The sequence below is a fragment of the Pristis pectinata genome, chromosome 12, assembly GCF_009764475.1.
Source record: "Pristis pectinata isolate sPriPec2 chromosome 12, sPriPec2.1.pri, whole genome shotgun sequence".
NCBI classification, from domain to species: Eukaryota; Metazoa; Chordata; class Chondrichthyes; order Rhinopristiformes; family Pristidae; genus Pristis; species Pristis pectinata.
The window spans coordinates 13425915-13442415 of record NC_067416.1 but is presented as its reverse complement, the minus strand read 5'-3'; the positions used below and the strand labels follow the sequence as shown (position 1 = coordinate 13442415).

Below are 16501 nucleotides of genomic sequence, written 5' to 3'. Positions count from 1 at the left end.
TGACTTGTTTCAAAATCAAATAGTTAAGGAAAATCATGCCTGAGTATGAAACTGGCTCAAAGAAGGTGGGACTAAAATGCAGTTCACAATGCTGAAGTACTTTGGGTTAATCATTCCCTTGCATAAATACTCTTTGTGATTTAAGTTTAAAAGTTCATAGTTTGAAAGATAGCTGGGAATGCAAGGGTTAATGACTGGCAGTGTAAGGGTTAATAGTATGCATTTTAGTATGGTTCTCACTGTGAAAGAATTTTCAAGGTAAAGAATGATTTCATTATGGTGTGATTTAGTGATGTCTAGTTTAAATAGCAGGTGCAAGTGGGAAGAAGTTTTTATACCTATAGCTTGTTATGTTCGAAACTTTATGTAAACAATTGCCTGTGTAAGAGTAGTTCCTCACCTAGTGTTCCCACGAAAAAGGGTATAAAAATATGCTGTAGCCGAGCCTTCTTTGAGTGGGTCTCGGTATAGAGTTAGATTTACATGGTTACTCTGTCTCTGTATTTTTCTCACTCCCACTAGCGAAAGCTAATAAAGCATTTATCATAAGTTCTTTGGTTCTGCTGCTGTCTGATTCTTTCCAGAAGCGCGGGTCGACTTTGACAATAGTGTTAAGTGGCATTTAATTGATTTTAACCCAGTAAAGATCTCAAGGTATTTACAAAGGAACTAAATAATGAACAAGTAACTGATTTAAAGAATTAATGTAAAAGCAGAGGAGCAATGTCATATATTCTAAGTTTGATGAATATTTTCAATTTTTTGAACCTGTATTTTTATTAAAACCTACAAAAGCATAAAATGCAACATAACCACTGAACTGTGCACAGGTTGATGCTGAAGCTGACTCACAGCAGGAAATCAGTGAAATTAAATGGTGACTTGGAAGACAGTGGTAAATTTTTATTATAATATGATACTGAATGTTGTTATTATTACTGACATCTATTTCATTGCATTTTTAGTGATAAAAATTCATCTTTTGACTGGTTCTATTATTTGTGAATAAACACTGAGAAAGCAGACCCAAAGCAAATTAAAAATTAAAGTATAACCAATTTGTAAATCTTAACATTTTCTTAATTAAGGAATTCTGTTCTTAGGCTAGTAATACGTAATCAGATGCAGAATTACTTTTATTTCTCAGTTTTGCCTCCCAACCTCAGTGAAGTTGTTTAGAACTGTTTTCATTAGTTACTAGTTTTGTATGGGTAATCCCCGCATTGTGGGAGAGTCGCATTCCTAGAAAACGGTGTGCATCATGATTTTCCGTAACTTGAAACCGTATCATTTGACTATATAATCAAGAAAAGTTCCTGATTTCTACTCCCATTTGAAAAAAGAAACTTTTGTTTATTTATGTACTTCTTTTTCACACAAATTCCATGAGAGCAGATTTTATTGCATATCTCAAATTTTTGGAGAGCGATTTTTGAATTTTGTAAGGGCGAATTTCCATTACCCGAATGACAGTACTGCGGGGTCACCTGTAATTAGATTTAGGTAACTATCACAAAGTAGAGTTTTTCAGGCTAAGATTTGTGAAATTCCACTTCGGGTTTAAACCACAAGGAAATTCATTCATCATGGATAAGTGATGCCATTTGTGGTGTTATTTTTGCTATAATGACTAAGAAATTGTAAAGTTATGATATTGATCCGCATTGAGTTAGTGGATCTTGACTGAGACACCAGTGGTTGCACAATTATTTGTCTCCATTCCATCCAACAAGAGCAAGATGGTGGGAGGAGGGGGTGAGAGAGGGGTGGTGGTGGCAGTTTTGGAGCGAAGCAAAACTGGCAGCCTTCATTTTAAAGCATTCTTCTAGTACCTCTGGGCTGATACAAGTTGAATTACAAATGTCAGCAGGTAATTACATTGCTTTTTTAGAAAGACGGTAGAGAGGAAGATAGTGAGAAGCATGATTGTGACGGATCCTGAATTCTGTGCATGTAAATTCTTTAATACTTGACAACAGATTGCAATTCGGAGTAAGAACCATTGCTCTTACTCCACCGTCCAGTCCAATTTTTCTGCTGTATAGCACTTTAGCTTAATTAGCTATTTTACCACATTGCAATAGAGTTGCCCATACATTTATCTAATTGACAATGTGCTGACATAGAACATAAGAAAATAGGAGGAGTAGGCCACTCTGCCTCTCAAGCCTGCCTCACCATTCAACGTGATGATGCCTGAGTTATCCCAGGCCTCATCTCCCTCATCTTCACCAGTTCTCCATATTCCCTTTCTCAATAATATTCCTGGACTCAAGAGCTGAATCTGGCCAAATGAATGGGCAACTGGCTTTTAAATAGCAATTAATAATTTTATAGATTTTTTTTTAATTAAATTTTTTTAAGTTAAACTTTATTTACAGCATGGTAACAGGCCCTTCTGGCCCAACGAGTCTGCGCCGCCCATTTTAAACCCAAATTAACCTACCCATACGTCTTTGCAATGTGGGAGGAAACCGGAGCACCTGGAGGAAACCCACGTAGACACGGGAGAACGTACAAACTCCTTACAGACAGCGACGGGAATCGAACCCCGATCGCTGGTGCTGTAATAGTGTCGCGCTAACTGCTACGCTACTGTGCTATGTTTCTAAGTCAGATGTCCAAAGTCACACAAAGAGCATCATGCCAACTCTGATGTTCTCCATTCTCTTTAGTCACTTGGGAATTGTTAACTAAGGTCAGAATCTCAAGAGCCTGTATCTTACAGGTCCCGGTATTGTGCAAGGGTAATCTGCTGTGCTGCCTCAGGACTGAACATCACACTGTGCAAAGTGCCTTGTGGAGGAACAGAAACTTGCAATGCTGATGTTCCGTGTATTTTTCAACAGAATAGTGGAGCTATTGAACAGTGCAGCTTATATAACTGAAGAGTTTAGAACAAATGAACCTCTTTTTTTTTCCCATACAGGTAATCAGAAGTATATTTTTAACCACTGCTTTAGAGGACACTGTTGTTTAATACTGCCGAAAGGAGACATGTTACACCGTAAACCAATGCAACCATACCCGAAGTTATACTGCATTAACTGATATGAAATGTTCAAGCCTATTCGTAGCAACAGATACAAAGCATTTTTTTAAATAAATTTCTCATTCTCAGTTTAAATTCAGATGAACAAGTCAGAGCTGCAAATAAAATTCACTTACATCAGCACGAAATAGGTAGCTTTATTATTTTGCAGGGGCACCTGCTATACAATAGATCCTATGTTGGCCAATAAACTGACAAGGTCCATTGTAATGGAATTGAACTGAGTTCCCTCCATGTGATGTGTGGAGTTGCATGCATTTACTTTTTAAAACAAAGGGGTTATGTTCTACATCAAACCAGAGTTCTGCTTGAAACCACTGACAGGAGAGCACAGCCACATAAACAGAGGGCAAATTAACCTTTCAATTCAGCAGTGTTATGCTCACCATGCTCAAGTCAGATGGATAAACATCTAAGATAAATTATTGCCTTAGCAATTTATAATTCATAGCTTTTGGCAACTGATTTAAAACTGCAATACCTCAGAACTATACTTGATGGCTGGTAGCTCATCTGCTTACTCCAATATCCTGGTTAAAATAGGATTCAACTGAAGGATATATAAAATTCACCTCCCCATCAAAAACTCTCTTTTATCAATGTATCTCCATTTTAACAATGTGTGCTCCCTTACATTGCAGGTCTCTTTCACCTTAAGCTTCCAGATGGACAGTAAGACATATTTTACATCATGGAAATATTTATCAATCCTGACCTATTGATGAATGACAGGGTTTCCACTTACTTGGCTATCCGCCTCAATTCCCTGGAATATTTCCATTGTAACAGGATATAACTGAATATTAAACAAAGAGCTTTTCAACAGTTTATTAAAACCAACCTATTAACTTTTTGTAGTTAAGAAGCTAAGGAAACTGAAGTTATTAATGACCCATAATGTGAACATGTAGGATTTATGTTACCTGTGTAAATCAATAGGAATATTAACATTCCTGTCAAGTTATTTATGGTACTGAACCAACAACCTGAAGCACAAACATTAGCATATTTGATGCAAGAAATTATTATCTGTTGTCATAAATCAAGTTAGGTTGCTGTGTTTGAGGACAAGATTGGAACTGGCTGTGATATTCCCCTGTGACTGAACAGTTCCAATCCATGACACTTGTGCATTAATTCTGAAGCTCAGAAGGGTTTTGGTCAGATAAAGTCCTTGGGGAAAAAGAAGTCATTGCCTTCAGACAGAGAGGAAAAACACAGGCAAGATCACTCGGATGCAGCTTTAGAAATGAAGGTGCAATTTCCAGAGTCTCAGACCCAGACAAAGACTTTCAGTGCAAGATAAACAAACGATGTTAATATTTTGTGCATGCAAGTTTGTGGCAGTGATCGAATTAAAAATAAGAGGAAGAAAAACAGGATTCTATTTTTTCCAGACCTCACCAAAATAATTTTGACAAGCAACATATCCCCCTAAGACGTGAGCAGGATCGGGACATCCATGTCAATACGGTTGCCTGCGCTAAAGGCAGCATAGGCAACCATACCAGATGTCCCCAGTTTAAATCAAATATGACAGAGAGAAAAAAATCCATGCGGTGCAAACTGTATGCTCATTTGCTCCTCACCTTGGATTTTTTTTGACTTATGCTCCCAAAGGCACATTTCCTCCAGACATCAGCCACCTAAATGGTTCTCTCATGGCTTCAGTCATGGAAGGTCAAGGCAAAGTGAAGTAACGCCACAGAAAAAAGATACAAGATCTGCAGCTTTTCAAGCTTATCAGCCTGCATCTGGTAGTAGACATGAGGCATTTGCTGTGTCATGAGGGTCTGATATAAAAAGCAAATGTAATTAATGATAGACAGAAAGCAGCAACAGAGACACTGAAGGCTTAACAAAGTGTATCATAATCTATACATTTTGCGATTACATTTTTTTGGAATTACTTTTTGGGATACAAGAAACACCAGCAAGGCCACATTTATTGTTTATCTCTAGCAGCCCTGGATGGTGGATGCTGGACAGTGATTTTACGACTGATTAGTTTGCAAGGCCAGACCAATGGGCATGAAATGTTTGGTATTTACTGCAGGATTAGAATTAGTTGTGTCCTGAATATATAAAGGTTCTCTTCCTGACAGACGTAAGTGAATTGGCTGGATTTTAACTGTACCACAACCCTGGTTGTGTGCTTCTCAGCATTAATGCTTACAAGACACGCAAATGAGAACTTTATCTGTTATTAATGGTATAATTTCATCTGGTGTGTTTCAACCAGCAGTGGCCCATCTGTGCTTAAAAAGAAACATGTATTCAAAACTGACAACACTGTACTTTTCCTTTACAGACCAGTTTATCATTTCATATTTTAATACACAATTTTATATGGAAACCAACAAGATAAAAGGAGGTACTAGTCATTTAAAAGCTAACCTTCTGCAGACTCAATCTCAAGGCATCTTAAGCATACCTATTTCAGGAATTGCTTTTGCAAATAATGACACAAACAAACCTTCCAAAAAACCAGTATCAACTACCTCAAAGAAAAACACAGCTTACAGAGCAGACTATCTTTTATTAAATATACAGCAACAGAAAGAATGTGTGGGAAGTCGACAATTAGAGTAAATGACAAAGAAAAAAATCTTCATGCCACAGTCCCTGTTGCACATGGATCTTGAATTGTAAATGTACGGGTCCAGTTTGAAAAGGCATGTACAATCCAAAAAGAATCTATTTCTTTTTCTTACACGAGGGAAAGGCCTATTTTCTCTATTTTTATACTACTACTGTCAGGATTTCTATTGAACTTTTCTCAGAAGCTGCAAATGAACAATATCCCACACAATCATTTTCCCCTTGCATTGATGTTAATAGCTTCTCTTCCAACTCATTAATGATTGGTAAGTTTGCAGATGGCACAGATGATTAAATAAGTATGGGGATGACATGGAAATTGGTGGTGTTGTGGACAGTGAAGAAGATTGTCCAAGGCCACAGCCAGATATAGATCAAATGGCAAGCTGGACAGAGCATTGGAAAATGGAGTTTAATCCCAACAAGTGCAAGGTGATGCATTTAGGGAAGTCAAGTAGAGGTAGGTCATATACAGTAAAAGGTAGGGCGCTTAGGAATGTTGATGAACAGAGAGACCTAGGGATCCATTTCCTTAGTTCCCTGAAAATGGCAACACGTCAATTGGGTGGTAAAGAAGGCATATGGCATGCTTGCCTTTATTCAGGCATAGAATGTAAGAGTTGGGACATCATGTTGCAACTTTACAAAACTGTGGTTAGCCCACATTTGGAGTGTGCAGTTCTGGTTGCCATGCTATAGGAGGATGTGATTGCTCTGGAGAGAGTGAAGAGCATGTTCATCAGGATGTTGCCTGGATTGGAGGACTTTAGTTATGGGGAGAGACTGGATAGGCTGGGCTTGTTTTCCCTGGAGGGGTGACATGATAAAAGTATATAAGATTACAAGAAGCATAGATAAGGCAGGTAGTCAAAAGTCTATTCCCCACGGTAGGGGTATCACAAACAAGAGGGCATAGGTTAATGTGAGAGGAAGGAGTTTTAAAATGGATCTGAGGGATGTCCCTCTCCCCCCTGCCCAACTCCCCCCCCACCCACACACAGAGTGGTCAATATCTGGTGGAATGTGCTGCTAGAGGAGGTGGAAGGATCAAACAGAATTACTATGTTTAAGAAGCATTTAGACCAACACTAAATAGAAAAGGCATAGAAGGATATGGTCCTAATGCAGGGATTGGTGTAGATGGGCAAAACGGTGAGCAGGGACAAGTTGGGCCGAAGGGCCTGTTTCTGTTCTGCAATTTGATGACTATGATTTATTCTCACCCGTCAGTTGAGAAGCCTCTTCCCTTCAGTCACTGTTCCTTCTTATATACATTTTCCTCCAACTCTACCATCTAATTAACACAAAACTTTAAGTCTGTATCTCTTCACTGATGCTTCCCGAGAATTTTCAGCTCTGGCTGTTTATATTACCAAAATTATCTCAGCAAACATGAGGTGCATCGCATTTGGAGGGGTCAATAAATGAAAGAAAAACTCAAACAAGAGAACCAAGCAGTTATCAACTGCATAAGTATTAATTCAATGCAATAGTGATATTTAGAACAATACAGTATTTGGCAAATTTTGGACAAAACGCAATGCCAATTTATACTGTACTCATTGACGTGTGAGAGTTTGATACTAGATTTCACGTGTGTGGAGGAATTAATTTGCTAGTTTTTGATTATAGAAATATAAAAATCATACGGTCTCACCTCCGATTGCAATGAGTCGATCTCCCTTTTGGAGGTCAGCAGTTGCAGCGGGTGAGTTTGGGGTCACAGTTTCCACAGTAACATGCACCGCATCCCCATCATTGCCCTGGATCTGGCGGAAAGTCAGTCCTACGCTTTGCGAATTTCCCTTAATTAGCTCAACCTAATTGAAAGAGAAAAGTAATTACATTCAAAACAAGATAACTGAATTTCTGAATATAACCTGCAAATTCAGCAATAATTTGTCTAAGGTGCAACTGAGACAATGAGCCGTTTAGAAAATATAGAAAGACAGGAGAGTATTTAGAAAGCCATGTAAGTTTACAATTTTGCAGAAAATGAGGTACAAAACAAGGTTCAGACATATCAAATTTCAAGTCATGAAGGTTTCTCTTGAATGGAATCAAGTGAATGCTATTATTCTTTATTCATTTATTTAACATAAAGATTTAAAATATGTTGCAATTCAATTAAGTCATTTTTGATGGGAAATATCAAGGGTGCAAGGCAGGTCAACACCTCATAGTTGCACACAAGTTGTAATATTTAAAATACCCTTAACTGAACCAGATGAACTACATTTGTGGGTCTTTTCAGTGTAAATGCTGCAAAACATTAAGAAACTACCCCTCAGATACCAAACACTATTTATGCAATTTCCCCCAGTGTGGAACTATTTAACTGAAACAAATGCAGATGGGTTGAATTTTTAAAGCGACTCCAGTTGGACAGCAATAGTGTGTGGGAGTTACATCACCATCCAGCTGTGCAAAAACATGTTAAAATACCATTTAAATGCAATATTCTGAATAACAATGTGATAATTAGTACATGGATAAACTTTGCCAATATGTTTTTTTAAGAATGCACTTGGACTGATTAATATTCAGAGAATGATTTTAAAATAAAATACTGTATTTATTATTTTGGAGGAAATTTAGTAAAATTGAATACACATTAAGTAATGTCTAGGAACTCTGTTAGAAAATGCAGCTAAGTTGATCAAAGATCCTTAGCTAAAAAAGTTGCTGGGAATTAATATTCATCAGTTCAATGAGCTGTGAAGGGTAGGATTAAATTTCCAGCCGATACATTAAGGACAGCTTACATGAAGGGAACATGATACAAAACTGTGACAATAAGCTGTTTAGAGAACACAGAAAAACAGGACAGTATTTAGAAAACTATGTCAGTTTATAATTTTGGAGAAAATGAGGTACAAAACAAGAAACAGCTACACGTCATGAAGGTTTCTCTTGAAGGGAATAAAATGTTTCCTGGTGTTTTTCTTTATTCATTTAATTAACAGAGAAATTTTAAACTATGTTACATTTCAATTAAGTTAATTTCAATGAGGAATATCAAGAGCGCAAGGCATGTCAACACTTACTAATTACTAAAGTTCTAAATACTCTTAACTGGATCAGAGGAAGTATCTTATGGGCTTTTTCAGTCAAATACAGCAATATATTAAGAAACTGCCCCCCAGTTTTCAAATGCCATTAACCCCGCATTAGGTGAAAATGGAGCACAGAAGTCCTTAACATAAAAAGCTCAGTTTTTTTTTAAAAAACAAAAAAAAATTGACTTGATATATGTTTTCTACAATGGAAGAAGTATGGTTATTAAAAATGTTAATCCTTGTACATGTGGGAAGGCTTTGGAGGAAGAAAATTATATATACACTATATAATTGACTCTAAATGATTGTGCCTGTTTAATAATATACCCCAGCAATTATTAATGTAGATAAACACATTTTAATCATACATTGCCTGTGCTATTAACAGACTGAAAAAAGCAAAAGTGTGATCCTGAGAATCAAAGAAATTAATGTTTCATTAGCACATCAAAAAACCTACAGAGTTGTGACTATATCTCTGAAAAATCCTTTCCTGCTGCAGATCTAATCAAAAGTACCATGATTACAAATGTAAAGAACTCTTAGAATTTCTTTCATAATCTGTGAAAGGTTGGACTAATGTCTTTTGGTAAACATTTCCCTATTCCATGAATGCAATTTAATATGTATCCAAATAGAATGTGACACGATTGAAAGGAAATTTACACATTGCCATACTACAACTCAGAAACTGACCTACTACTTTAAAGGGTGTTAAGAAATTGTTATGGTTCACTTCAAAGCTGCTTGTGAAAACCTTTTAAAGACTGAGATGTTCAGTTGTGAGATTTACAGAACAGAGTTGTCAGATTTCACTGTGTAACACTGTGGTGATTCTTGGGGAATGACTGAAGGTTCTCACAGCTGCCAACAGTTAGCCTTACAGGTGTGATCCGAGCAGCTCCTAGAAGAATGGATCACAACATCAGCAACATTCTTCCTGGCAGAGAGGAACTTTGTCACTGCCAATCGCTGATGCAATGATGCCGAGAGGTTGGGAGACTATCCCGCAGGGAATCAGAGGGACCTGGACAGTGAAAAGCAGTGCCCACACACAGCATGTTATTTGGGCACGGGGCCATAAAGGACAATAGCCAAGTGCTCCTGCAAGAAAGTTACCAGTGAGATCTCTGTAAGAACATAAGTATATTTGAAGCCTATACTTTGGAGAAGCCTGAAATGCAGACACAATTGCCTGGGCACTCACCTGTAGGCAGAAGGAAAATTAGATGAAGTCTCTTCTCATTGAGCAAGAATATGAATGACCCGAGGCTAGGAAAAGTGATCATGACCTTGACATTGACTGGCAAAGCAGTCCAGGCACCTGTGAAAGGCTGTATTTGGCCTCACAAATTTCATTGAGAACAAAACTGCAATTAGTGTTGGCCTTTCAAATAGTACAGTTTCAGGGAAAATGGAGTTATCAAAAGTTTATTGTTCCATGCATAAATAAGAAATCAGAATGATGAGGTTGAAGATCTCACTGTAGACAAATTTTGCATGTTGCTCTACTGTTATGTCATTTGTAGGAGTTCCATGCTGGGGAAAAAAGGGAGCTAGAGCAAACAAAAATTTTAATTCCCAAGTTGGGACTCAAATTTCCTGACAGGCTATGACAGCCAGAAATCCTTCAACTCCAGGTGGGACTGATTTTCAATTGCACAGAACAGTTCTTGTTTGGAGCTGTGCAAAGTAATTTCTATGTTAATTACTTTATGAGGTTTACGCCACAGTTTGTATTCTGCAGAAATTCTTCTCCATTTTGTCACATGCAAGGTAATTCAGGATTACATCCACGATATTTTGCGCAGAGGAAGCATTTCAATGAATAGGATTGGACAATAAAAGAATAAGCATGGGAAATTAAAGACTAAAATGCATTACGTTGGAAAAAGAATCCAAGCAAAATCAAACAATCATAGGCTATATTTATATAACCCCCTGGGCCCTCCATAATAATGATGACACCGAGTCAAATAATAGAATTCTAGGATACAAAAGGAAATTTTAGATGACCAAAAATCTGAACAAACAGCTAGATTTTAAGGAATGCCCTGAAGATAGATAAAAGGGGGATCTTAGGGCTTGGGTAGGTGAAAGAACATTTGCCAATGCTTCTTCAATGAAACATGGGGATACACAAGGAGATTAGAATTGAAGGAGAACAAATACTTAAGGGGGTTAAGGAGAGGATTTCACAGAAAGGGAGGAAAGAGATCATCTGAAAGCAAGCCAGAAAATTGTAAATACAAGGCATTGCATGATTGGAGGTCAACACAGATAAGCAAGATTGATTCACAAGATTACAAGACAAAGGAGCAGAAGTAGGCCATTTAGCCCATCGAGTCATTGGAGTATAGAAGAATGAGAGGGGACCTCAGAAACATTTCGAATGTTGAAAGGACTGGACAGAGTAGATGTGGCTAAGTTGTTTCCCTTGGTGGGTGAGTCCAGGACAAGAGGGCACAGTCTTAGAATTAGAGGGCATCCATTTAAAACAGAGATGAGGAGAAAAAGAGGGTCATGGATTTATGGAATTCGTTGCCACATACAGCTGTGGAGGCCCGCATGTAAGCCCTTGCATTCTGGGAATCATCCTCGTAAATCTTCTCTGAACCCTCTCCAACATCAGTACATCCTTTCTAAGAAAGGGGCCCAAAACTGAGCACAGTATTCCAAATGAGGTCTCACCAGTGCCCCATAGAGCCTCATCAACACTTCCTTACTTTTATACGTTTCCTCCCCCTCCTGGCTCCATCAGCTCTCCACCCCTCCACCCTCCAAAGCTGGTCCTGCCTTTCACCCCTCCCCTCATGGTTCCCATTATCACCTTCCTTGCTTATCCAGATACCAGCACTGGTAGCCTTTGTGTTCCTGCTTATCTCCCTTGATTAATATTTGGTGTGAATTAGGATGCACATAGCAAAGTTTTAGGTGACCTTACAGGAGATGGAAATTAGAAGGAAAACCTCTGGATAGTCAAGTTTAGAGGGAACAAAGGCATAAATGATGGTTTCAGCAGCAGATCAGCTGTGGTAGAGATGGAGATGCAAACTGGTGATCTTGACATAGTTACGTAACCAGAAAACTCAGCCGAAAGGGTGCGAATAGAGGACAGGGATCAAGTCAGTGACTTGGGACAGATTCTGAGATGAAGCCCAAGGACAATGACCTTGCTTCACATATTTACTGATAAATCCTCAGACTGTTCCATGTCCACCATTAGACATGGTGTAGATGAGACATCAGACCCACCCAACTGAAGAGATGCATTGAGGATAGTATGGTTAGTAAATGTAAAGACAGCATGGAGGTCAAGGAGGATAACCATCAATTTCACAATCTTTTAAATATGAGCATTTCCCAAATGAATCATCTGACAAAAGTGAGTGGTCACTGTTGACTTTCATAATCAACAGGAATAACAGGTCTTTTAGCTTGGGAATTTACAAACCAACCATAAGTTCCTTCAGCCCTAGCAGTCATCCTCCTTAGAATGCACCTATATAAAGAATTTGCCGTCTGAGAACTTATGAGTCATAACCTTAAAATTGCTAAGCTTTATCTGTTCTGCAAACCACTTTGTTTTGCATGCCATTCATACAGATCATGTCATAACATCAGTGCATTGAGGTAGTAAAACGAATATAATAGAAGTAAGAGTAGATTTGCAGAGCTGCTTGCACGCTCTGGTGCCATCTTGCATCTTTAAATGTGGATAAATATGGTGGCATTAAATTTTCACTCCACATGTCAACACTAAAGGATATTACAAACTTGAAAACAAATATAAAATGGAGTAACTCTCAATCTTTGTGAAGTTATAACAGCTTGAATAACAGAGTTTAACAATAATTATATTGTACAAGTAATATCTGCCTCCAAAGAACTGCATTCATTTTGAAATATTCTAGAGCACCGAAAGGGGGGCAGTTTGTCCCAATTTTCAAGTATCAGTCTTTCCCAGTGTTTGTCCTGGAAACCTATTTTGCAGCCACATTAACTATAAATTAACAACTAACTAGACTTGCAAGAGACAGAAAGCTTTTACTGTTTTTGTCCTTAATTTGTTCACCAACTTAATCCAAAGGTCAAGAAAATGTTACTGGCAAATTGCCAAAATAGCTGGTGGCAACATGAGCAATCATTTTCTTCCACTGAAGAAAAAGCTTTAAGGATTAGATTACTGGGGAATTGAAACCAACCAATATAGTTAAACAGAAAGGTATAATTAGCTTCAAATTATTAGTATTCTTTTGGAGATTGCTGGTGATATGGCACCATTAATTGAGAGCTGCAAGATACTCCCTTTAACAAATACAAGGGATCCCTTTGCACATCAGAACAGATATTACTCAAATGAGAATTTATCCAGGCTTAGCACCCAATGTTGAAAATGATTAATTTTATTCTGGCAAGCAAAACAAAAGCTCAATGTTTACAATTCTGGTTGCTATAAAATAGGATTTCAGAAGAATGTGTAGCTGTATAATATTTTCTTTATTAATTTTGGGTTGAATTCTTTGTAAAGATGGTTATTTATGATAATGTTAGTACAGATAGCAATTGGAATAATTCTTCACTACCAGCCTTTGAATAATATAAATCTTACATTTTGTTAAGATAATGTTATACAAAGGGTTAATCAAAGTTTGAAGGAATTTTGTGTTTATCAGTATGAGGGATATATGGGCGCTGGGGTATGGATTATTTTCAGTATCATAATCATGTTGGTTAATTGCAATGTAAACTTTCCTCCACCCCAATAATTTAAAAGTCTAAATTGGAGATAAATAATTCCCTTAAAAAAGTAGGCATAGTCGGTTCAATCACACAACCATGATTATTGTCCTTGAGAAGATGTAATAAATTTGGGCTTGCCATTAAAGACACATTCTCAGATTACTGGTGTCAGTCACGCTCTCGTCCATCTTTTAATCTCTACAAAAGGGAACCAAATTACCACAAATGAGGTAGGCTTGGTATTAATTATGATGCAGCTTTATGAAAGTACAGAGCATGGAAAGCAGTTCAGAGGTTTAATAGACAACTGGAGGAACAAAAGACTGCAGATGCTGGAATCTAGATGAAAAACACGATGATGCTGGAGGACTGCCGAGTTCGTTCAGCATCATTGTGCTTTTCATCTTTAATAGACAACTACCTGGAATAGGAGGGTTGTCTTCCAAGTAAAGGTTTGACAGACTGGACTGTATTCATTGGAGTTGAAAAGACTGAGAGGTGACTTGACTGAAATGCATAACATCCCAAGGGGGTCATGAGAGGGTGGATGTGGAGAGGGTGGATGTGAAAGGATGGTTCCTCTTGTGGGAAAATCTAGAACAAAAAAGTCTTTGAATTTTTTTTTGAGGTGGAAGTGGAGAGATACTTGTAAGCCAGAGTGTGCAATCAGATCAGCCATGATCTTACTAAGTGGCAGAGGAGGCTTAAGGGGATAGGCTTCTATTAATTGTGATGACGGTTCAAACACTGCAACGCATCTTGAAGTAATGAGACAAAATTACACACACAAACCACCTTACATCACAGTAAATTGGCTTAAGCACGAGGTTCCTACAGAACAGCAGGCTCTTGATCTCCTCCTCATATTTCACATCTACACTATGCCTCAACAACATCTTGCAACAACAGTCAGCTCCACACATACACTAAAGGCATCCAGTTCTACCACACCAACACCTCTATGAATTACATGTATCATCCCACATGACCCCCACCCAAACTATCAGATTGCTTGACATTACAAAACAGATGAATAGAAACTTCTTCCCAATAAATAGACAGGGAAGACTGAATCCACTGTCTTTGATCCCCACGTCAACCTTCTTTCCCAACTTACTGACTCCATCCTGCTCTGCAATATTTGTCTGAAAGTGAAGACTGCAGGTGAGCTATGGACCAAGGTCTGTGGCATTGGCTGAAAATGACCCAATTCCAGCTCCAAAACATCACCCCTCTCCAACTCTGTGTTAGCTGAACTGCTGCAGATATCATCATCTACGACTTTGTTTCTTCTAAAAGTGATGATTTTAATCAACCTGGGCTGCCTCCCTCATTCAACCCTCCATAAAATTGGCCACACGTGTCACGACCTTGCACCAGGTCCTATTCCCCATCAATCCAGTTCTAGATGAGCTCTAATGGCTCCAGATTAAGTAACAGCTCCATTTTGGAATTCCCTTTCTTGTTTTCAAATCCGTTTGTGATGCTGTACCACCTCCTCCTGTAATCTTCTTCAGCTCCATGATAGTCAGTTACCGACCCACCTCCAATTCTAGTTTCGTGCTCACTCCAAAATTTATCTGCGCCACCAGTGACATCCGTAATATCTGGAATTTACTTCCTAAACCTTCCCACCTTTATTTTCTCCTTCTAGATCCTACTCTAAACCCACCTCTTGTATTCATCTGCTAATAATGTGGCTGGATGGTTTTTTGATGTCACTCCTGTGAAGTGCCTTGGGACAATAAACAATGCTCAACCAACAACAGAAAAAGCAGCGCAGTTTTTGGGCCCATATCAGAGTAAAACTCTGACACAACCTGGTTGTCCTCCCAGGTTTCCTTCCTGAAAAAGAAAAAGGCTACATTCAAGTCCCCGTCTTCGTTTCACTTTTGACAGGAAAAGAAGAGTTGCAAGGACTCTTGAATGCATGGTTCTAAGACCTTTCTTTTGATTTGCACCAGGCATTAATGAATTGCTTGTTCAGATTCTGAGGAAAATGTCTTCCATTTAAAATATTAACACTTTATCTAATAGCTGAAGATACTCATAGGAAAGAAAATAAATCATTTTCATAATCAGTTTTGTGCAGACATTATCAAAGTATCTTCACACGGTAACTAAATAAACACAATATTTCAGATTATCAAAATTCTTAACTTCTTAAATGAAAATTCTATGGCTGTTGGAACTTGCTTTGTTTGTAACAGGAGACTCTGGAGTTATCTAATTAAACGTTCCAAGATTACAAATGCAATTTTCAAAAGTCATCCAAGCAAATTAATGCTGAAGGCAGTGCATTCACAGAACAGGGACACAGGTTAAAAATTAGCAAGTAAGAATTAAAAAAATCAAGCATTACATCAAGAGAGTATGACAAACAAGTTAAAGCAACATTTGAATGCATGCATGGAAAATAACGTGAATGAAAGATGTGATAAGCAGGTGAGAAGATGCGACTGATCTATAATTTAAAAAAAGGAATGTTTACCAAGATCTAAAAACCTGATCATAGTGCTGGATCTACTCACACTCCGAGTGGAAAATGTGCATTAGGGTGAATGTTTCCAGACAATAAGACTCTAGCACCTTGGTCAGGAGAGAGGCAGAAAGGGAGGCTCAGCAAGAGAGATAATGGGTGAGAGTCTGTGTTTATAAGATGTGATTTTATTTGCAATCCTTTCACAATATCTGGATGTCACTAGCAGATCTGCAGGGAGTTGTGGATAATCTCCAGCAAGAGAGAAAGAGGTTCTAGACCACTGAGAGAAGCAGAGAGATAAAAAGCAACTATCAAATCAAGAGCTCTTAATGTTCACAGATTGTCTCTCACAAGTGTTTTACCTTTTTTTTTACACACTTCTACAATGAATCACCTTATTCCATCATTTATACATGCCTGGCCATGATGGGGAAAATAACATAGTCTTTACTGCTTCAGCTAAAGAATTACTAAAATATATTTTCATGATGAGAGTGTATCTTTCAATGTGCAATTTAACAAGCACATCATCATATGTTATGTTGAAGTAATGTGAAGAATACT

The 16501-nt window shown here is 38.0% G+C and overlaps 1 protein-coding gene across 1 annotated transcript in view; it reads right to left on the bottom strand.

Annotated features, from left to right (window-relative positions):
• Window positions 1–16501, bottom strand: part of pdzd8 (PDZ domain containing 8) — a 144260-nt gene that overhangs the window by 11924 nt on the left and 115835 nt on the right. The window contains exon 4 of the mRNA XM_052027433.1: window positions 7311–7473. Within this exon, the coding sequence (XP_051883393.1) occupies window positions 7311–7473 (163 nt within the window). The remainder of the gene's footprint in view (window positions 1–7310; window positions 7474–16501) is intronic.